This window comes from Microtus oregoni, unplaced genomic scaffold, assembly GCF_018167655.1.
Source record: "Microtus oregoni isolate MIOR12 unplaced genomic scaffold, Mior012 000009F_ref0000495, whole genome shotgun sequence".
In the NCBI taxonomy this organism is placed as follows: domain Eukaryota; kingdom Metazoa; phylum Chordata; class Mammalia; order Rodentia; family Cricetidae; genus Microtus; species Microtus oregoni.
This window is the reverse complement of record NW_024543068.1, coordinates 52250463-52273400: the sequence shown is the minus strand read 5'-3', so window position 1 is coordinate 52273400 and position 22938 is coordinate 52250463. Positions and strand designations below refer to the sequence as shown.

Below are 22938 nucleotides of genomic sequence, written 5' to 3'. Positions count from 1 at the left end.
ATCATCTTTAATTAATTTTAATAAAATTTTGATTTTAAGGAGCTGTGTTGTGGTTGTAAATGCATCATATTTTGCTACCTAAGAGGAGTAAATGCTGTTTATGCCTTGAAGACTTGTTTTTTTCTCACTTTTTGACAAGTATGTATTTAATATGGAGAAAAGCATGACTGCAAGGATGAGATTGATTGCTATGGAATTGTTTCTAGCTTCATTGGATTAATAAGATTAAAAACTTAATATTCAGCATTTTAAAGTTCGGATTTCCCTACTCAATGAGTCAGTAACTCAAATTCTTCTGAAACTATTACATTTCTGTTATTTGATTTTTGTTTTATTCACGCTTGAAAGCATGGCCTATAAACTAAGAAATTTAAAAAATGGAAGATTTCGGAAGTCAATTCCTTATAGGAAAATGGCCTAAGGTATGTGTGATAATCTTTTAAAAAGTTATTTTAAAGGACCTATTGTTCCACTAATTATCTTTTAAAGTTAGAAATTACATTGTAGCACATTTGGAAAGATGAGAGTAATTAAATTTTTTCATGATTTATTGTTGACTTTCACAAATAATGACAATGTTTAAGTCACAGAACATTGCCATAAACAAGCAATAACCATTCTAGAAGCTTGACTTTCATGCGCCGTAAAATTGAGTTTTGCCTTTCTACATTTTAGAGCCTAGATCACACCTCTCAGAATGTCTGTTTGCACATTAGTTGGCCTAGGGAAAAAATCATGTACATGGCACAACAAAGAAACTGAGTAATCATAGTAGGCTCTTATATAATGTAAGCAAATTATTCATGCTGGTTGAGCAAATCTATATAAATAATTCTTAAGCTCTATGTTTATGAGCATCTCTTACTAAGAGGCAAGGCATGAAGACTTTCCTCGGGCACCATGATAGTGAGTTCATGAGGCAAACAGATTATGGGCAATTGAGCTATGACAGTATTCTTCCAACATCCATGTTCAAAGTTTGAGTAACACAAAGTGGTGGGAACTATTGTGTGACTGCCTTACAACAGAAAATGCAAAACTGTTACAGAATAATACTTATCAATTCTATTAGCCTAAAAATAGGACACATTGATTCCTTACTGAATTATTGAAACATCTAAATCAAACATTTTCTAATTGTCAAGTGTTACTTTTCAACATCATACAACGTTTAAACTTAATCTGTGGTTTAATAAATTGTGAATATTTGTAGTATTAATTTTTAAAATGTAACACCATTGATATGATCTTATTTATTGTTTGGATAATGCTTTTATATATATGTATATTGATTACATAATGTTTCGTGTGTTGACATGATATTTCAGAACCGTCAAAATAGTTCATGACAATACAATGTGAGTAAGGCTAGTATACTTCAAATGAAAGGAGCAATGGAAGTTCCACTAATGCATCTACAACTTCTATATTCTGATTATTACTCTTTCACTGTTTAAACTTCTAATCCAAGGAATATCTTCAAATTTGTGATAAGATGTTCATTATGAATTCTAGAACTATGCCTTTCCATTGTGTAAAAGCATCTTGCCTCCTCATACATACTATTTTAATAAAGTAGTCTTTTATAACTAATATATGCTAGAGAACATATAAACTGATAATAATCATAAAAGTAAGTTGAGTTATGATATTGTCAGAAAATAAAATTTTAACATCATAGATTTTAGTAAATTTTGACATATTTTATCAGACAAGTTGAAGGCACTTTCTACTTGTTACAAAAGACGTTCATCAATTAATAAATGAGATCTTCTGAAATTAAGAAGCTTCTGTAAAGCAAAGGACACACTAGACAAGGCAAAAGATCTTCACAGACCCCACATCATAGGGCTGATCTCCAAAATATACAAAAAAATCAAGAAATTGGCCATCAAAAGAAAAAATAATCCAATAAAAAAATGGAGTACAGAACTAAACAGAGAACTCTCAACAGAAGAATCTAAAATGACTGAAAGACATTTAAAGAAAAGCTCAACATCCTTACCCATCAGAGAAAAGCAAATCAAAACAACTCTGAGATTTCATCTTATACCTATAACAATAGTCAAGATCAGAAACACTGAGGACAACTTATGCTGGAGGTGATGTCAGGTAAAGGGAACACTCCTCCATTGCTGGTGGGAGTTCAAGCTGGTTCATTCCCTTTGGATGTCAGTATGACAATTTCTCAGAAAATTTGGAAACAACCTACCTCAAGAACCAGCAATACCACTTTTGGTTATATAGCCAAAGGATGCTCAATAGTACCACAAGGACATGTGCTCAACTATGTTCATAGCAGCTTTGTTTGTCATAGCCAGAACCTGATCACAATCTAAATGCCCCTCAACCAAAGAATGAATAAGGAAAATATGGTGCATTTACACAATGGAGTGAAGCAGAAAAAATTAATGACATTTTGAAATTTGTAGACAAATGGATGAAACTAGAAAACACCATATTGAATGAAGTAACCCAGACTCAGAAAGACAAATATCATATGTACTCACTTATAAGTGGTTTTAGACATAAAACAAAGAAAACCAGCCTACAATTCACCATCCTAGAGTACCTAGACAACAATGAGGACCCTAAGAGAGACATACATGGATCTAATCTACATGGGAAGTACAAATAGACAAGATCTCCTGAGTAAACTGGGAGCATGGGAACCATTGGAGAGGATAGAAGGGGATTGGAGAAAAATATGTAGCTCAATAAAAATAATAAAAAATAGAGTTCATAGTCCACATAAACTGCATATTTCAGAGTGGAAGAAACCAGATGTGTGTGTGTATGTGTATACATATATGTTTGAATGTATGTGTGTGTAAGAGAAATAATGGAGAACATCAATTGTGGTTTATAGTGAAAAACAATTATATCCTGCAAAAAAATTCAAAATAATATCAAAATGTTTCAAATATAGAGTTTTATATACATTTCCAAGGAAACTGGTGAACTACAGTCAAATTGTCATATCATTTTCTATAGAAACTACTATAAGGTGATCAAAGAACCAGCAATCCTAGGCTAATAAACTTTTGGCAGAAAAGAACATTAGATGCCAAGTCTGCTACAATCTTGATATTCATTGCTTTCACTTCAAGAGTGGGCATTAGGGTTTATTATTGTTGTTTACTGTATTAATTAGAGCATTTACCATAAAACATTTTAGGCTTGAACATTTCATGACAAGAACCAACTTCCCGAAGAATCCCTTTGATCTTATAGGCATAAATCTGTAAAACATGGGGGATTTCTTGCTGTACGACAAGCACATATTTAAGGTGCATGCTATACAATATTATATATTTTTCAGAAATAATATTGTATGCTATCTTATGATAATTGTCTCTAGTTTTTTTTTTAATTTTAACAGTACTTGCTAGAGGTGAATCACTTGAATGTTTGAAATATTTAGTCCAGTACCCATTTATGAAAAAATACCTTGGGAAACACTTTCTTTGTTGATAGCCCTCAATAAATTCAGAGATTATATTACCTCAATACAAACTGTGATACCTTAAATAAGTCCAATGTACAAATATTTGAAGCAAAAATAATTTTAATATCTATCTTAATAGGAAATAGTTGCATCTATGGGCAGTTGAAATTATTATTTATTTTTCCTGGTGAGAGATCATAATATTTAAAGACCAAAGGGTGATTCTTTTCTTGACAATAACTATTTCATGATTTTATAGGACAAAAAAAAACCCAGAAAAATGTTCATATGTAGGCAATTGCTAAACACTGCAACAGCCTACGGTGATTACATTCCATATCTTGCATAAGTATTAAAAAGGTCTTTCCCAATTACGTGTAGCAGTTCTTAGCATTGTTCTCCACAGTGGCAGAAGCACCACTATTGTGATTTCACCTGATCTTTGAAAATTGATTGTTGGTCAACAGAGCAAGAAAGATGGCTTGTAAGTGTGAAGAATGTCTTCAGTCTAGATATCCCTGTGTAAAACTGTTTAGCCACTACACTCCTTCTTGAGGGAGATCTTTACTCATTATTATTGATTATATACTTTCTTTCATTCCTAGGTGGATACAGATCATTTTAAGACCATTTCTGTATGCTAGGATTTGGCTTGTGAAATAGTTTAATGCTGGGCTCTGGATATAGTTAGTGGAGATCTAGGAACAAGTAGTTTGACTCTTGGGACTTGTGAGGACCAGCTGTCCTAAGTATAACTGACTGGTTTGGAATTCCTTATGGTGAACAAATGCCAAATAATTCAAGTCAGACAAAGCATGGCCACTTCACCTGCACATAACAAAATAGGATCCATCTCAAGTTATGTTTAAGTGATTCTGATATTGTATATGTAACTGATAACCAGAAAATCTGATGTATTTTATGTATCTGGGCACTGAAATAGAAAGACCTTGACTAAACAAATGTGAGACCCATTTTTAAAAAGCAGTATATTTCAATATTCAGTATATGCACACATATTCACATGCATTCCACAAAAACAGATCTTTAAATTTTAATTTAATTTACTTTTAAAATAAAAATATGCCACACAGGCTAAAAATTCAACAATTTGTGTTTTGATTTTTGGCTCTCCTCTTTAATAGTAAAGTATAAAAATTATGCAATATATGACTTGCAAAAACCACTAACTTTGTCAAAGAAAATTTAATTACTCCTTTTGGACTAGTAAATAGTTTCTTAAAGCAGCCACATTTTAAAAAGACACAGCCAGAAAAAGGGCTAGAAAATAAATCATCCACTTTCCAAAATCATCTCCATATTTAATGACAAAAGATGCATTTGTCCTTAACTAAACGTAGATATGAAACAAGAGGTGATTCAAACAAAATTGATAAATCCAATTGAGTTGACAGTAGAATTTTAGTTAATCAAATCTCACAGACTGGCAGTCAAGCTTAATGTCATTAGTTATTAGTGTGCAACACTGAATGGATACCATGTGTCATATATATGTACTTTATATATTTCAATTTTTCTATTTACAAAAGTCACTTATGTGCTGTGTTGATGGAGAAACTTAATTTTAAGTGACTTAACAGGCTTACAAGACCACACAGGTAGCAAGCATAAACAGAGAATTTCCATCTGAAATCTATATGCTTCAGAGTCTCTACTTTTTTCTCTATATCATGCCTCCATCCTAAATATGTGAATTTTGGAAGCAAATATAGGCAACTCATATCATGTCAATGTTAGTAATAATTATGCTTAAATACTGTCATATTGGACAAATATTAATTAAAGTGGTTTTCTGATAATTGGAAATTATTTGAAGATAAGTAGAGGATACATTTACACATAAGATAAAACGCATTAAGATGTGCATCATACATGATGTGCAAGAAAGTTATATTCTAGCAAGAAATCACATATCCTTTATATGTAAGAGCTCAGATATTAAATTCAGTGAAGGTGTGTAGACAGAAGTTTCTATCCTGCGCAGTCCCACAGCCATTCAGTTCAGAAACACAGAAAGGCTGATATTAATTATAAACTCTTCAGTCTACTAATTAGCTCCTACAACTTAAATTAGCACATAATTGTTATCTGTGTTTAGCTTGGTACTTTTTTTTAGTAAAGCGTTCTCATCTTGCTTTTTCTTCATCTGACTAGTGACTGCATTTCTGCCTTTCTTTGTCCCAGAATTCTCTTAGTCTGGTGATTCTGAATATACTTCCTGCCTGGCTACTGGCCAGTCAGCATTTTACTAAGCAAATATAAGTGACAAGTATTTACAGTGTACAAGAGCATTGTCCCACAGCAAAGGTGTTTATATATAATGCCTCCTTTGTAAGTCACAGGGTGATAGAATACTGATTGCTATTATATGTGCATTTCAAATCATATTAGACAATAACTTCTTCATATATGTACAGCATTCAATAATCTTATCATAAAATATTCATACCTAATTCTGGGTGGGATATAATATAAATATTCCAGCTCCCCTAATGATAAAGGTCTTGGAGAGATTAGGTATGCAAGGGACATATATAAATAATAAAGACAATATACAGCAAGCCAATAGCCAACATCAAACTAAATGGAGAGAAATTCAACACTAAAACCAAGAACAAGATGAGGCTGTCCACTCTCTCCATATCTATTCAATATAGTACTTAAAGTTCTAGATACAACAATAAAACAACAAAAGGAGATCAAGGGAATGCAAATTGGAAATAAAAGAGTACAACTATTCACAGATGATATGATGGTACAGATAAGTGACCAAAAATTTCTACCAGGAAACTTCCACAGCTGATAAATACATCCAGTAATGTAGCAGGATGCAAAATAAACTCAAAAATTAGTAGCCCTTCTATATATTAATGGTAATTGGGCTGAGAAAGAGATAAGATAAACAACACCCTTTACAATAGCCACACATATTATATTTGGGGTAATTTTAACCAAACAAGTAAAAGATCTGTATGATAAAAACTTTAAGTCTTTGAGAATGAAATTGAAGAAGATATCAGAAAATGGAAAACTCTCCCATGCTCTTGGATAAGTAGGATCAAAATAACAAAAATGGCAATCCTACAAAAGCAATCTACAGATTTAGTGCAATCCCCATCAAAATCCCAACATAATTCTTCACAGACCTTGGAAGAAGAACATTCAACTTCATATGGAGAAATTAGAAAAAAACAGGATAGCTAAAATAATCTTATATAGGAAAGGAATTTCTAGATGTATCACCACCCCTGACCTTAAGCTCTACTATAGAGCTATAGTAATAAAAATAGCTTGATATTGGCATAAATATAAGCATATGGATCAATAGAATGAATCCAATTGAAGATCCTAACATATGTACATACCTATGAACACCTGATTTTTGACAAAGAGGCCAAAATTATGCAACGCAAAAATAAAAACTCAAAGAAAGCATATTCAACAAATACTACTGGCATAAGTGGATGATGACATGTAGAAAAACGCAAATTGATCTTTATCTGTCCTTATGCATAAAACTCAAGTCCAAGTGGATCAAAGACTTCAGCATAAATACAGTTATACTGAAACTAATAGAAAAGAAAGTGGGAAGTATCTTAAAATGCATTGGTCCAAGTGACTACTTCCTGAATATAACACCAATAGTACAGACATTGAAATTAACATTAATTAATGAGACCTCCTGAAAATGAAAAGTTTCTGTAAGGCAGAGGACATTGTTGATAAGACAAAATTGCAGACTATAGAATGGTAAAAGTTCTTCATCAGCCCCACATCTAACAGAGGGCTGTGTTGTAAGGAGGCCAGTTGTTTATTCCAGGCTGCTCAGCCCAAAATAACCACACAGAAACTGTATTAATGAAACCAATGCTTGGCCTATTAGCTCTAGTTTCTTATTGGCTAGCTCTTACATATTAACTTAACCCATTTCTATTAATATGTGTATCACCACATGGCTGTGGCTTACTGGGTAAAGTTCCATCCAGTGTCTGTTTCTGGCAGAGCTACACGGCTTCTCTCTGACTCTGTCTTCTTCCTCCAAGCATTCAGTTTACTTTTCCACACCTGCCTATATTCTGCCCTGTACAGGCCTAAGACAGTTTCTTTATTGACAAACGATATTCACAGCATACAGATGTGAATCACACATAAGGGATGATCTCCAAAATAGATAAAGAAACATCCAAATAGCAAATAATCTAATTTAAAAATGGAGTACAGATCTAAGCAGAGAAATCTAAACCAAAGAATCTCAAATGGCCAAAATATACTTAAGTAATTGTTAAACATCCTTAGTCTTCAGGAAAATGCAAAACAAAATATCTCTGAGATAGCATCTTACACCTGTCAGAATGACTAAGATCAAAAGCACTGATGACAGCTTTTGGAGAGGATGTGGAGTAAGGGGAACATTTCTCCATTGCTTCTGGGAGTACAAACATTTAGAGCTGCTTTGGAAATCAATGTGGCAATTTCTCAGAAAAAAATGTTAATCAATCTTTCTTAAGACACAGAGACACCAATCTTGGGCATATACACAAAGAATGTTCAATCATAACACAAGAATATTTGCTTGACTATGTTCAAAGCAGCATTATTTGTAATAGCCAGATTGTGGGGAAAAAAAAAGCCTAGATGCTTCCCAAGAAAAGAATGGGTAAGGAAAATGTGGTACATTTACACAATGGAGTAGTTCACAGCTGAAGAAAACAATGACCTCATAAAATTTGCAGGCAAATTGATGGAACTAAAAACGTTATTCTGGCTGAGGTCATCCAGACACAGAAAGAGAAACATGGTATGCACTCATTCATAAATTGATATTAGGAGTAAAGTACAGGATAAACAACCTACAAACCTCAGCCCCAAGAGGCCAGATAACAAAGAGGTTTCAAAGAGGGATACATAGATTGCCCTAGGAAGGAAAAAGAGAAGAGATCTCCTGGGTAATCTAGGGGTGAGAGTGGGAGGATGGTTGGAAGGGAACTGGAGGGAATGGATTGGGATGGCTGGGTGCTAGAGGCATGTTAGGGACAGGGTGGAAGCGGAGAGTAATGAAGAGATTTCTTGATGGGCAGTCCATTTCAGGGTTAAGGAGAAACCTGGTGCCAGGAAAACTCCGAGGAATCCACAAGTATGACCCCAGCTAAGACTCCTAGCAATAGTGGGGAGAGTGTCTGAACTGGCTTTCCCCTGTAATCAGATCATGACTACCCTCAGACAGCCTTTATCCAGCATCTGATGGAAGTGTATGCAAAGATCCACAGCCAAGCACTGGCCCAAGCTCCAGGAGTTCTGCTGAAGAAAGGGAGGAGGGATGGACAAATCAGGGTGGTCAAGATCATGACAGTCCACAGAGACAGCTGGCCTGAGCTCATGGGAGCACATGGACTCTGACAAACAGTTAAGGAGCCTGCACGGGATCTACTTAGGCTATCTACATGTGCATGACACTTACGTAGCTTGGCCTGTTTATAGAGCTCCTAGCAGTGCAACCAGGACCAGTTCCTGGAATTTAGTTGGCTTCGGGAAACCTGTTACCTATGCTGGATTGCCTCTCCCAGCCTTTTTGCAGCGGGCAGAGCTTAGTCTTACCTCAACATTTTGATCCATGCTCTCCTCAAACCCATGGGAGCCTGCCTCTTTCTGAATGGAGATGGAGGAGGAATGGATGGGGGAGTGGGCAGATGGGAGTCAGGAAATGGGAGGAGAGGAGGGAGGGAAAATTGTGGTTAGAAGGTAAAATTAATGAAAAAAGTGTAGTGTAATAAATATTTTATTTAAATAAAGTAAAAATTTTTAAAAAATTACTTTTTTGCACTTTTATAAGCTTAACTTGCCACATTTTAATCAAATCCAAGTTTATAGGCAGCACTATGGGCCAAACCTGGGGGCTTATAAATACACAAACATTCTGCCTTTGAGCTACACCCTTAGCTCCTGATTTTATTTTCTTAAACTTTTATTCAATACATTTTGATCATGTTTTCTCCTTTCCCAACACTTCCCAGATCCTCTGCAACTCCTGTCCACCCCACTTTATTTTCTCATCTCTGTCTCTCTCTTACACACACATATACACACATACATGCATGCTCACACACAAACACATGATGCCAAAACAAGCAACAAAAATGGAAACAAATAAAAAATCCACAACAAAACACATATCAAAACAAACAAACAAAAGACCAATAAGACAAGCGAATAACAAACAAAACCATGACCACAACCACCAACAAAGAACATGCCTAAACAAAGAAAAATGAAACAAAAAATGATGCAATTACCATTGAATTCATTTTGTGTTGGGAACTCTTCATGGACCTCCTGAGAATCCTTGGTATTCTGGGCATCCCTGGTATCCTGGGCATCCTGAACATCACTGGCATCCTTGACATCTTAGAATATAGGTGGATGCTGCTCATTCATTTCCCAGCCACCATACCCAAATAATCACACAGAAACTTTATTAATTACAACACTATTTGGCCAATGTTTTAGACTTCCTCCTAGCTATCTCTTATAACTTAAATTAACCCTTTTCTATATTCTGTGTATCACCATGAGGCTGTGACTTACTGGGTAAATTTATTTCCTAACTCATAGTTATGAGCAAGTAGAATGATGGAATAATTAATTCATTCAAATTGGCCAAAATTTCTTTGACTACCATCATCTTAAAATTACCAAAAATAAAAGGAAGAAGCAAGAATAAATATTGTATTATACTGCTTTGCTTTCCAGTGTATTTCAGGAATGCAAAGAGCTGCCAAAGCAAGTCATTGCCTGCCCCGGAAAAGCAGCCATATATGAAGGGTCAGAGCTTAGGTGGATGTATTTCTGTAATGTAAATTTTGAATTTTTTGTTTTCAAAAATTTCATACCTACTACATTTATCAAATTTGTGTCATTTGTATTTTTAGATTTAAATTTGTATTGTTTTAGAAACTATTTTTCAATGTTACTTTTTTGCAACTTCTCTCCGTTTCTGTCTTTGAACTTGACTTAATTCATTATTTTCTGTTGAGTATGAGAATTGATGAATTGATGTTGAAATATTTCTGGAAATCAGAATTATTTGTCATTCTAAAATAAAATCACTTTGTTTCAGTATTTTATAGCCATAGCTAAATTATAGACTCTATGCTCACCATGTTTTATTATTTATTTTACATTAAATAGCATTCTGTACCATGGATGAGCATATTGATTCTACATATCTCTTGTCTTTAAGAAAAATGTCTTTTTGCTTCCTTTTGTTCTCAGAAAAATAAAATGTCACACCGAGAAAGTTCTAAACATTAGACAGAAATGATTCTTGGAGGGCAGCTTCAGTCCTTCACAGATGCAGGGCAGGCTTCTTCAATTAGCAAAGTCCCAAAATCTTCAATTAGACAAAGGATAGGGATTTGGGTCTGCCAAGAATCCTGAAGACATAATACAACATGCCCTCAGTGCAGCAAGGATGCTAAGGTGCACCCATTCGTACACAAAAGTGTCTGAAGCAAAAAAAAAAAAAATAGCAGTTGTACTATTTCATGCTGGGATCTATTGTGGAATTTTTGAGATTGTGTTTATGGTGGTACAGAAGAAATGAAGGCAGTTTGATTCTAGATCTCACTCCCCCTCCCCCCCCACACACAATACCACCACTTGGAAGAGGATGTGGAGAAGACAGAGCTTTGCCTTAGTTGAAACAGCTGTGAAACATTTGGAAGCTGAGGTGAAATTTGCCAAAATCCTCATCCAAGCTTCCTACCCATTTTCCAGCAAAGAATAGGCTGTCAAGTGATAATAGTGGGGGATTTGGGTTTAGCAAGTGATAACTTTCTAAAGCATAAAGAAGTAATTTAAATTCAAGATTACTGGAAACGCAAGTCCAAAGGATGCAATTCTAAAAAGCATTTTTCTTTTTTATTGATTTTATTGAGCTCTACACTTTTCTCTACACCCTCCCTTCCTCTCCCCTTCCTTTCAACCCTCTCCCATGGTCCCCATGTTCCCAATTTACTCAGGAGATCTTGTCTTTTTTACTGCTCATGTAGATTAGATCCATGTATGTCTCTCTTAGAGTCCTCATTGTTGTCTAGGTTCTCTGGGATTGTGATTTGTAGACTGGTTTTCTTTGCTTTATGTTTTAAAACCACTTGCGAGTGAGTACATATGATAATTTTCTTTCTGGGTCTGGGTAAAGATTAGAAACATTGTGGATTAATAGGACACCAGTATCATATGTCCCACCATAAAAGTGTGCAGTAGATAAAGGGTCAATGATGATACCTAACTCAATTGCTATTCCTCTCCAAGAAGCACATAGCTGCTCTTCATGTTAGCTTCAACTCCATGATTACTTCTGTGCTTGTTGAAAATATAAGTGTGCAAAGCTCACTTCATTTTGTTCAATAGACTCCCCTTCCTTACAATTTTGCGTAGGGATTGGTCACTCCATTAACTGTTTTTAGATTGAAATACTGCATTATAGCGAGATTTTTTGCTGAAATCCAGCCACTATCTATATAAGCCTGGTGCTGTGCATCGCTTGCCACAATGATTGTCTGTATAAGCATATCACATGTTTTTTATGTATGCAAGGTGTTTGTTAGATATTCTGAAATATTTCAAAAATAGAGGAGAGCAATGTCAATGAAAGAAAAATAAATACCAGTTAATAGGTTTCTCTCAATGTGAATTTGTTCATTCATGCTTACTTACGGGAATGTGTGAGCCATTAGTCATTCATACTGAACTAGATGAAGCACGACTCATTCAAGCTGAGCACCTCATGAGAAAAACTTGCTACTCTGCAGTCAGCTTTCATAGTTGCTTTTCTGAAGGGAAAGAAGAAAACATTGTCTACATACAAATAACCACAAGCCAAGATCTCAGTGAGAATGACTGCAAGCTGGCAAAAATCTTGATTCATGTGAACCAAGATAGTCCTAGAAAGGACTTGAAGCTGAATATTCCATACTGTGACTTGAGTTTAATGTCTGCCAGAGTAGCCTAGGGAGTAAAAATGCTATCACCTGGAATAGCTCCATGCTACAACAGTGTGAGTGTTGTCAAATATGTAGTTTAAAACCAAGTGTGTGATGAACTCTCGGTTCTACTTTGAGCCAGGTATGTTGGCGTCATGTAAACATAACTACCTGTGAGCTGTCACCTATTAGAAACTCACCTAGGTCCTGTGGTGTCAGATCCTGCATAATCAGACTGAATTACATAAAACATTCTTTAACCTGAATAAGAAATCTGTCTGACCTTCACCAGCCAGGATGAGGATCCTAGCCAATATGGAAAGGAGATGACAACTTGGAAATGTGGTCATAAATGATAAGAAGTCAGAGACACTTCCTATGGGACCATTAACATAAAAGGAGTGGCCAAGTGTGAAAAATGTAGGCGAAAAACCATTGCTATTGCAGCTGCTCTGGGAAATACCACATCTGGCCAGCTAAGATTTAGATAAGATTCAATCAAAATTGGTTGCCTTAAAATTTCCTGGAGAGTGGGTTTTCATTTTGCAGGGACTTCTCTTACTAGCTGGATTCCCTTTAGGTTTATAGAAAGGAAAAGAACCAAAACAAAAAATACCTCATTAACAAGTACCACTGGACTCAAGGCAACTGCCACTGAAGAGATAATTTCTCAATCATATTGTATTATATTTATGTAATTAAATAGCAATTAAGATATCATGCTTATATTTTTAATTAGTCATTATTATTCCTCCATCACTTTTCTGGACTTATGGGAGACCTCCTTGTACTGGATAGTAAACACAAGTCATGTATAGATGGTAAACATCAACGAGAAACCAGCAACGATATTCAGGAGAAGACTTGCATGATCTTCTGTTCATTATGTTGGTATTTCACTGAGGATAAACGTGCCATGAATTTCTTGAGTTGGATTTGCCTGCTTTCCATGTCTTCATGGTGACTGAAGATTAACTTTTCTATGATACGCAAATTCTTTGTTTTAGTTTATAGAATACACTTTCAAGCCTACCTATCAGGGACATTAAAAAGCTAAATAAAACATTCTGCATTCTGTTTTTTAATTCCCGAATAGAAATGTTGATTGCTATGTTCCAAATGACTGTTGTGATTTTACATTGTGTTGAAGATTTGATATGGATAGTTGATGTTAGGTATGTACATCAGGTGCTTGTCATGCATGTACAATAAGAAATTAAAACTTTTTGCATAAGTCATATGGACAGACTTTTGTTCACACATTTCCTATTGAACAAAGTAGCAGGCACTATAAGAGAAAACTATGGTTATTTGCATTAAGGAACTAAAATAAAAATAAAACGAACAGTCAATTCTGCAATACTCTTCATATGCTTTGTCTAAACTTTAACTGTTTTTAAAGATTTATTCCTTTTTATATTTGTGTGTGTGTGTGTATACACAATCATTGCTTCTTTGAGGATTCCGCATTCTCTCATACTTAGATTTTATGTACATGTAGAAATACAAATTTTATTTCTACAATTGTTTTCTGATGAGGGTCTGGTTTATTTTATTAGACCAGTACCATTTTAGAAGCTAAAAATTGTAGTTGGTGTTTATAGATGTGTTAAGAACTCTTCTAATTGAGTTCTGGGTTAGAAAACAGGAAGAGAGAAGACACACACACACACACACACACACACACACACACACAGAGAGAGAGAGAGAATGCCTATCTTACCCTATGGACATGGGATCAGTCTTACTGTCACTTTGTCTAGAAACACACTTGGAGAAGTAGATACTCAATAACTGTGAATTGTATGATTTCACACATTTCCATGACTCTGCTAACACAATCTTCTTGCACTTTTCCCCCCAGACTCCCAAGAAGGAAATTACAAGTCAGAAGTGAACAGCAAACCTAGGAAGGAAAGGACAGCTTTTACCAAAGAGCAAATCAGAGAACTCGAGGCAGAATTTGCTCACCATAATTATTTGACCAGACTGAGAAGATACGAGATAGCAGTGAATCTAGATCTCACCGAAAGACAGGTAAAGTGGGCATCATCATGGTATGACCTTTTATATTGCTATGACTGAGCAATCTTCGTGTTAATCTGGATGTATGGTTTACAAATAGCAATTGGAAGTCTCTACTATTTGGTGATTAAACTTTTGTTCAGCAAAATGACGAAATTGAGAAAAGAACAAATGATATTTGAATGAAAGGTGCTTTTGCTGAGTTTTTAATAAGAAATGTCTTGTGATGGCAATATTCCTCTGTTTATTTTAAAAACACAGTTTGTTTTACATAATGTAGATAAATGGTAAAATATTTCCCACGTTTATATTCAAGCGCTCCTCATCTGGTGTAATAAAATATTAGCTGTTTGTACAGGTCAGGATAGGTCATGCTGTGTCACAATAGAACATTAACCTTTAAAACTAAATAGCATAAAATAAAATAAAATCTTGATGGTTTATTTTCTACATGAGTTGTACAAATCCAGCACTCTGAATAGTCACTCACAGTTCTTGGAACCCTAACAGGAGGTGCTATTCCTAATCACAGAAGGTGATCACCTGGAATTGGTAGTTCCCTGACCTCAAGAGGCATTTACCTGGAATTGGTAGTTCCCTGACCTCAAGAGGTCAAGAGGCATTCACCTGGAATTGATTCATATCCCATTGGCTTTCACGTGTTCTGAACTAATCAATGGGTGTAGCATAGGTGCAAGAAGTTTGGGTAATGATTGGGAGCAAGGACACACAAGTCATTGGAAAATACTTGTTTTTTATTAATCAAAACACCTTAAAATGGTATTTATTATAGAAATTCAATAGTCTGCTATTCACTCAAAGAATGCTTTGAAAGTATTAATGATCCACGTGTCCAATTAATAAGAACTAAATAATATATTTAAATCATTTGCTTTATAGACTCCTTTATTGGGTTTTATTTGGATGGAAAAATCACTTGTTCTGTTGGCAGTCAGAGAGTATGCCCTGTGTTAATTCATATTTACTCCAGGAGAACTCAGCTTTCAGATGGTTAACAGTCTTGCTACTTAGAAAAACATTCCAGAAAGGCAAATGCAAACATCTTTATGGACAGTGCAATTACAGCAGGAACTATTAGGGCAAGAGGTTTACTTCCTCTCTCACTGTACTTGCCTCCCCCAGGGGTCCCACTGGGACCAGGGAAATACCAGCAAGTGTGGACCAATGACTGTCATACTTTATGATAGCAAGGAACTTTATCTAGTTTCTTAAATCATGTTCTTTCTGCTAAATTTTAGGTTTCAGCTTCTGTGGCTTATTTCTGGTTAGAGAAAATATACAAAGGAACACTTTTATGTGGTTTTATTTATTGGCAGTTTATATTTTACTAAATATTATGACTAGTTCCTGAGTTCTGGAGTAGCACATTTTCTTCCTCTGAATCACACACAAAGTTCCCTCTGTGAATGTGTAGCACTTGGCACTTCAGAAAGCAGAATCTAAAACCTATATCGTCAAATAGTTGATCTATTTTAATGTGTTTATCTGGGAACAAGGATGTAAAGAAGGGGGTAAATTACACATTAGTGTATGAAGAAAGCATGAACTTCAGGAAAGACCCCATGTTTTAGAAATACGAAGAAAATTGGAAACTAGTGTTGACTTCCCAACTACACAATGATGTAAGGAGCCCTGAGCTCTCACCAAGAGCAAGGCAAATGCCTGTGCTTACTCACATAGAGATGGGCCGTCATCTTTCATTACTTCATCAGAGAAAACAAGTTTCACATTTGTCTAAGAACAATTTAACTTTAGAAGAGGTTCTGTAAACTGATGAAAATGTAGAAGGTATTTTAGATAATTATTCTTTCTTCCTAACTGACACATAGATTGAATTATACGTATCAGTTTTATATTTATGTGTGTGTGTGTATACCTTATTTGAAATCTTAATTCTTTAAAAGTCACTTTAATTTTAACTCAGTTTGTTGCTTCTGTGTAATGAACCATCCCAAATATTAGTAAATTCACACAACAGCCAACTTTAAGTTTACTTAGAATTTTGTGGGTCTGGGTTTTGGAATGGTTCTTCCCAATCTTTCCTACATCCTACCCAGAACTGCAGTCTTGGATCCAGTAACTAAGTGATGCCTGACGCTATTTAAGAACAGTTGGTCTTCTCGGAGTTTTGCTTCTAATCAGGCAACCTGGGCTTCTTCAAAATGGGAAAATTGCTCTCAGGAATACTGAGGAAAAAACTCTGACTTGTAAGGCATCCTAAAGTGTCTGCTTATTACATGTTTACCAATGACCCCTGTTCAAAGTGGCCAAGTTCAATGTCAAGTCAAGAGTCATTAGAAGTCTTCCCCAGGTGATCTAGCATTGGTCTTATAAGAAAAACAGAAAATAAAATAAAAAACAAACAGCAACTGGACAAAATCACAACAAAACATTGGAGAGATAATTGGGGCGTTCTCTTTACTGCTCTGTGTAGTTCTTCTGGCAGTTGCTGTTGACTGGAAGGGTGATAAGTTCATTAGATTTTAAACGCTTAATTAAAGCTAATTATCTAGAGGATCAGTGTCAGAAAATGTCAAATTTTGAATGCAAAAAAAAGTATAATGGAATATCTAAGACAGGATAATTAGAAGTTTGTTTTGTTTTGTTTTCTTTTCTTTCTTTTTTTTTTTTGAGACAGGGTTTCTCTGTAGCTTTGGAACCTGTCCTGGAACTAGCTCTTGTAGACCAGGTTGGCCTCGAACTCACAGAGATCCACCTGCCTCTGCCTCCCGAGTGCCGGGATTAAAGGCGTGCACCATCACTGCCCTGCAGAAGTTTGTTTTCTTATAGTAGAAAAAAAACAGCTACTTGGGCACAAATAGAAGGAAATGTGTTTTTCTCAGATTTCATCATGGTGGGTTTTCAGCAGACTCTGAACAACATAGGTATATAGAGAGGGCTTGCTATTCACTTGCATGTTAGATAAACCCATTGATAACACAGATATTTGTTGAGTTGGTTGCTAGAAAGAAAATCTGTCAAATTAAGCTGCAGAGCCCATGCTCTAGCTCACAGAATGGGAAAAGTGAGTATATTTTAACCGTGGCAAAGGCTGCTGAATTTAATCATGAACTGGGAGGAGAAGGTTCAGTGTTGTACCCAATGTGAACTTTATTCTTATGTTCATCTAGTGTCTTAAATTGCAAATCTTAGAATTTTATTTTCAGTTAGTGTGATGGATTTATTGTGCTGAATTCAGAGAAACAAAACATATGATTTAATAATATGTTTCCTATTCTTGGGGATATAAAGGAAATTTTTTCTATGATGTTGGAGAGTTACTCCCAGAGAGATACTTTTTTGCTTTTAATTTGGCTTTTTTAATGTCATAGCCATAAATTCATAAGATACCTTCAATATTTGTGTTCTTTAAAATGAGATAAAGACCATGATGGGTTCACTCACTGAAACAGTCTACCTGAGCTAATAGGAGCTCACAAACTAAAGCCAGACTGGGAAAGAACAAGCATTGGATCAAACTAGTCCATCTAATTGTGGTTGACAGTTGTATGGCTGGGGCAGACTGAGGGGACACTGGCAGTGGCACCAGGATTTATCCCTAGTGCATGTATTGGCTTTTTGGGAACGTGTTCTCTCTGGATGATGCCTTGCTCAGCCTACATATAGTAGGGAAGGCCTTCGATCTTCCCTAATGCAATGTGCCTTACCCTCTCTGAGAAGTGGATGGGGGTAAGGTAGGGGGAAAGGTGGAGGGAATGGGATAAGGGGAAGGAGTGGGAACTTGGATTGGTATGTATAACAGCAAAGAAAAAAAAGATAGTTTGTTTTCTTTCTTTCTTTCTTTCTTTTTTTTTTTTTTTTTTTGGTTGGGAGACTTTTGATGGCTGTTTCTATCGTTTCTATTTCCTTAGCAATTATAGGTCTATTTAATTTGCTTCTCTGATCTTGATTTAATTTTGGTAAGTGATATTTATCAAAAAATTGACCATTTTCTTTAACTTTTCAAATTTTGTGGAGTACAGGTGTTTTGAAGTATGACCTGAAATTCTCTGGATTTCCTCCATGTCTGTTGTTATCTCTGCCTTCTCATTTCTAATTTTGTTAATTTTGATATTCTCTCTCTGCCTTTTGGTTAGTTTGGACAAAGATTTGTCAATTTTGTTGATGTTCTCATATAACCAACACTTTGTCTCAGTGATTTTTTTTGTGTTGTTTATGTTTTCTTTGTTTCTATTTTATTGATTTCAGCCATCAATTTGATCATTTCCTGCCTGTCTTCTTGTTCTCTTGGGTGACTTTGCCTCTTTTTGTTCTAGAGGTTTCCAATGTTCTATTAACTCACTAGAATTGGATTTTTTCCAGCTTTTTTATGTAGTATTTAGTGCTATGAATTTTCCTCTTAACTGTTTTCATTGTGTCCCATAAGTTTGGGTATGTTGTGCAGTCATTTTCATTGAATTTTAGAAAGTTTTAATTTCTTTCTTTGTTTTTTCCTTGACCCATTAGTGACTCTGGTGAGCATTGTTTAATATCCATGTGTTTGTGGGTTTTCTGAAATTACTGTGGCTGTTGAATTTTAACTTTAAGCTGTGGTGATCTAATAAGATAATGGAGTTATTCCAATTTTTTTGTATCTGTTGAGGTTTGCTTTGTTACCTAGTATGTGGTCAATTTTAGAGAAGATTCCATGAGGTGCTGAGAAGAAGGTATATTCTTTTATGTTTGGATGGAATGTTCTATAGATGTCTGTTAAGTCCATTTGTGTCATAACATCTGTTAGTTCCCTTGTTTCTCTGTTAAATTTCTGTCTGGCAGACCGGTCCAGTGGTGAGAGTGGGATGTTGAAGTCTCTCACTAATAGTGTATGTGTCTTATTGTGTGATTTAAGCTTTAGTAATGCTTCTTTTACAAATGTGGGTGCCCTTGTATTTGGGGCATAGATGCTCCCTTACAGGTACCGTGTATTAGTAAAAATTGAGAATGTGAAAACAGTTCAAAATGTTTTTGATACAAAAGAATAAGGTATTTTTCCATCATATATGAAAGTGTATTTTTGTCAGAGGTGTAGGAGTTTGGTGAAGGCATAATGCTTAGCATGAGTTACAACATGGGGAATGGCTGTTATGGGAAGTGGATGGACTGTTTAATAAAGTGGCCCTCAACAGATTGTAGAAGGGTCTACAAAATACAAAAAAAGATAACCGTAAAGTAATTTAATGCAAACCAGGAAAAAAAAAACCTAACGTAAGAATCAAGAGGATCATACACACGACAGTTTACTTTAGCAGAGATTTTATTTAAAAAAGCAAAATAAAAGCATAAGAAGTAGTCCATTATTAGAAAAATAGGACGGGCAAATCCAATGCTTGGTAAGTATGTTTATGAGGACACTAGCCTCGGGAAACGTTTTCTGTCCTGGTATGAGAATGAACTTCACATTCTCTTTAGCCCTTTGATTAAGTTGCTGGGGCTCATCAAGGGGAGTCACTCGTAAGTGCTAGGAATTTTCACTGTGGCAGCATTTTTAGTCATTGTTAGATGATATTCGCAAAGTAAATGCTAATAAGCTCAAGAAGGCCGGCAAAGAAGATCCACTTTCTGTAGAACACTAAGACAAGTGTCCAGCAATTATGCCAACAGATAGTCCCCAGCTTAGCAACAGTGAGCTCAAGAGCTTTCTTCATTCAAGTTTTATTGGGGCAGCATTCCTTAAAAATTAAGAAGCATGTGGACATTTGCTGGTGTGAATTATGACTTCTTTTCCCCATGGACGTGAGTGGGTTTGCTGAGATATTCAGATGTTCCCATTCAAAAGATTGGGAACATTTGTAGTGAATAGGGCCCTTCCAGAGGCCAATTTATCACCAGATAAACCAGCATATATTCCGTGGTCAAAGAAGAGCTTCAGAGACTAGATAAATGTATGACAGAGACATATATTTATAGATGTAAATTAGCCCAATGTTTCTGAACACACTTCTCCATCTATCTCTACCTATTTTTCATGTGTTGGGATTTATGAAATATATTCAAGGGCTCGCTAAGAATTTTCAATTACCATACACATGCCAGCTGGCTCAGCGCATGGTTTCCATAATCACTGCACCATGGCATCTGCGTGCAGGTCCTTGAGGAACTAGGTTTCGGTGCCTTCTTTGTCTTATTTATTCCTTTCTCCTTCCAGGTGAAGGTGTGGTTCCAGAACAGGAGAATGAAGTGGAAGCGAGTCAAAGGAGGGCAGCAAGGAGCCGCAGCTCGAGAGAAGGAACTGGTGAATGTGAAAAAGGGAACCCTTCTCCCGTCAGAGCTGTCAGGGATTGGTGCGGCTACCCTCCAGCAGACAGGGGACTCGCTAGCAAATGACGACAGCCGCGACAGTGACCACAGCTCAGAGCACGCACACTTATGATATATACAGAGACCAGCTCCATTCTCAGGAAAGCACCATTGTGACGGCAAGCCTTACCCGAACATCGTTTACATGGCAGAGGACTGTGGCAGTGTTGCTTTGATAGAATCAAATACAGGCATCTCAAGTCTTGTTTCCCATGATCCATAGAAGGTTTACATTAAGTGCCTCTTATGGAAGATGCTTCCACAGTGAAATTGGAGAAGGGGAACTGTTCAAATACATTTGTTCCTATGTATGACAGAGAGGGAGACGAGTAATTGCTTTGGCTTTCTCTGGAAATTAAATGCTACCGAGAACCAACTTGGTAAGAAGTTTTTATCCAAGACGTCTCCAGGGTGAAGATGTTAACAATTAAATATGCTTTGAACATTCCAGTTGTCCCAGGTCATGTGTGTGAGACTGGGCAGGTATTTGCTTTTGCTTGCACTGAAAGTTAAACTGCTATCAAGTTAACCCATGAAACAGTTTATCCTGAAGAGCCACAGTGCCTGAAATCACCAAGTGGATTGAAATTGTATTCAAACTCTGTATATATTACCCCTAAATCATTTTCCTGTCTTCACTAATTTTAGCAAATGCATTCATATTAGCTGATGAAAATAGGCTCTCCCATTGACAATCCCAGCCAGCTTCCTGTATTTTTACACATTCTTGTGAGTCACAGGCAATCAGTATGCGCTTCCTTGTGTTCAAGTAGAGAAAACGCAGTAGTCTGTCTGATAGGACATGTTCTTGTAGCACAGACAAAACAAATCTCCTGTTGCATTTACTATCAACTGCTGCTGACAAGTTATAGAACTTAAATAGCCCCTCAATCCTTCCTCTCTTATAGCTTCAAAAGCCTTAGGCTCATAGGCAAAACAGTTACCTTGCAGAAAGAGTCTTGTGTGGCAAATGTCTAATTTTGTATCTTTAACTAGTGAGTGTTTAGGGATGTGATTCAGTTAACAGGGAAAGGGTTCATTCCTCATTGTTTATGACATCAGACCAAGTGCCAAACAAATCTAATTCTTCAAGAGTATGGATGAGAAATTCTGAATGTCTGAAAATTAGACTCAGCAAAACACATTATTTTTCATATGCTCTATATTCATGCAGAACAAGTCTTTGTATTTTGTAAAAAAATGTTGAATAAATGATCTTTCAAATAACTGTTGTCTCCCTACTGCGACTTCATTGATTTGAACAGATGTGTTTATTTATCTGTAACCAGGACGGGTCTGGGACTCCTCAGGTAGTCCAGCCTGGCCTTGATATCACAGCAATCTCCAGCCTCACTCAGCCTCCCACACGCAGGAGTTGCAGGTGGGAACGAACATGACTAGCTAATTTTAGTAGATTTAAAAATTATATACTTAAAAATTTCCCTCATTTTTCGCTTCTCTGTAAATTGAAATTGATATGAGTAATGAATCTTTTATGTTGCATAATTTCTGAAATTTTTTATCATGACACAAAAATAATCTATGGGTGACCAAAGAGTTTCTAAGACCATGGTTATACTAAACACAGTTTGGTAAATGAAATGGTAATATATTTCAGCATCTGTGTCTGAATTTCAATAGTAGTAGTAGCTCAACAGTCATACATTCCAACATCAGTAGTAGTCCCAAACTCCTATTTTCAGTATTTACTGTCAAACCCAAGACTCATCCATGGTCCATGTGTTCCCAACTACTGATCTACCTGACCAGATGGAGAACAGATGTTTTACATTTTTAATATCTAGTCTTTGGTGTGAAATACTGGCTAAACAAGCTAAAGAGAATCCTGGGTTCGAATAGATATTGCTAATGGAAGAAGAAAAAGGTGGTCCATTGCATATTGTGTCAAAGTCCTATATATAACTTTATCACATTGCTTTTGGTTTTCTGTTTGCTTGTTTCACCAAGTAGTTAGGGACTTACCAATGAAACCCCCAATTATTTTGAAACAGTGAAAATTCCTGATGTCATTATGTGATTAATTTTATTTCCTTTATAATGATTAGGCTAATAAAAACTTATCCAGTTTAATTTGCAATGTGATATCAATAGTATGCAAGAAATAAGGTGAACAACTGTGTTATT

At 35.8% G+C, this 22938-nt stretch overlaps 1 protein-coding gene across 1 annotated transcript in view; it reads left to right on the top strand.

Moving 5' to 3' along the window:
• Nucleotides 1-22020, top strand: part of Meox2 (mesenchyme homeobox 2) — a 51879-nt gene extending 29859 nt beyond the window's left edge. Inside the window, exons 2-3 of the mRNA XM_041658631.1 lie at nucleotides 14315-14487; nucleotides 20642-22020. Of these exons, the coding sequence (XP_041514565.1) occupies nucleotides 14315-14487; nucleotides 20642-20866 (398 nt within the window). The 3' untranslated portion in view covers nucleotides 20867-22020. The remainder of the gene's footprint in view (nucleotides 1-14314; nucleotides 14488-20641) is intronic.
• The last annotated feature ends 918 nt before the right edge of the window (nucleotides 22021-22938 follow it).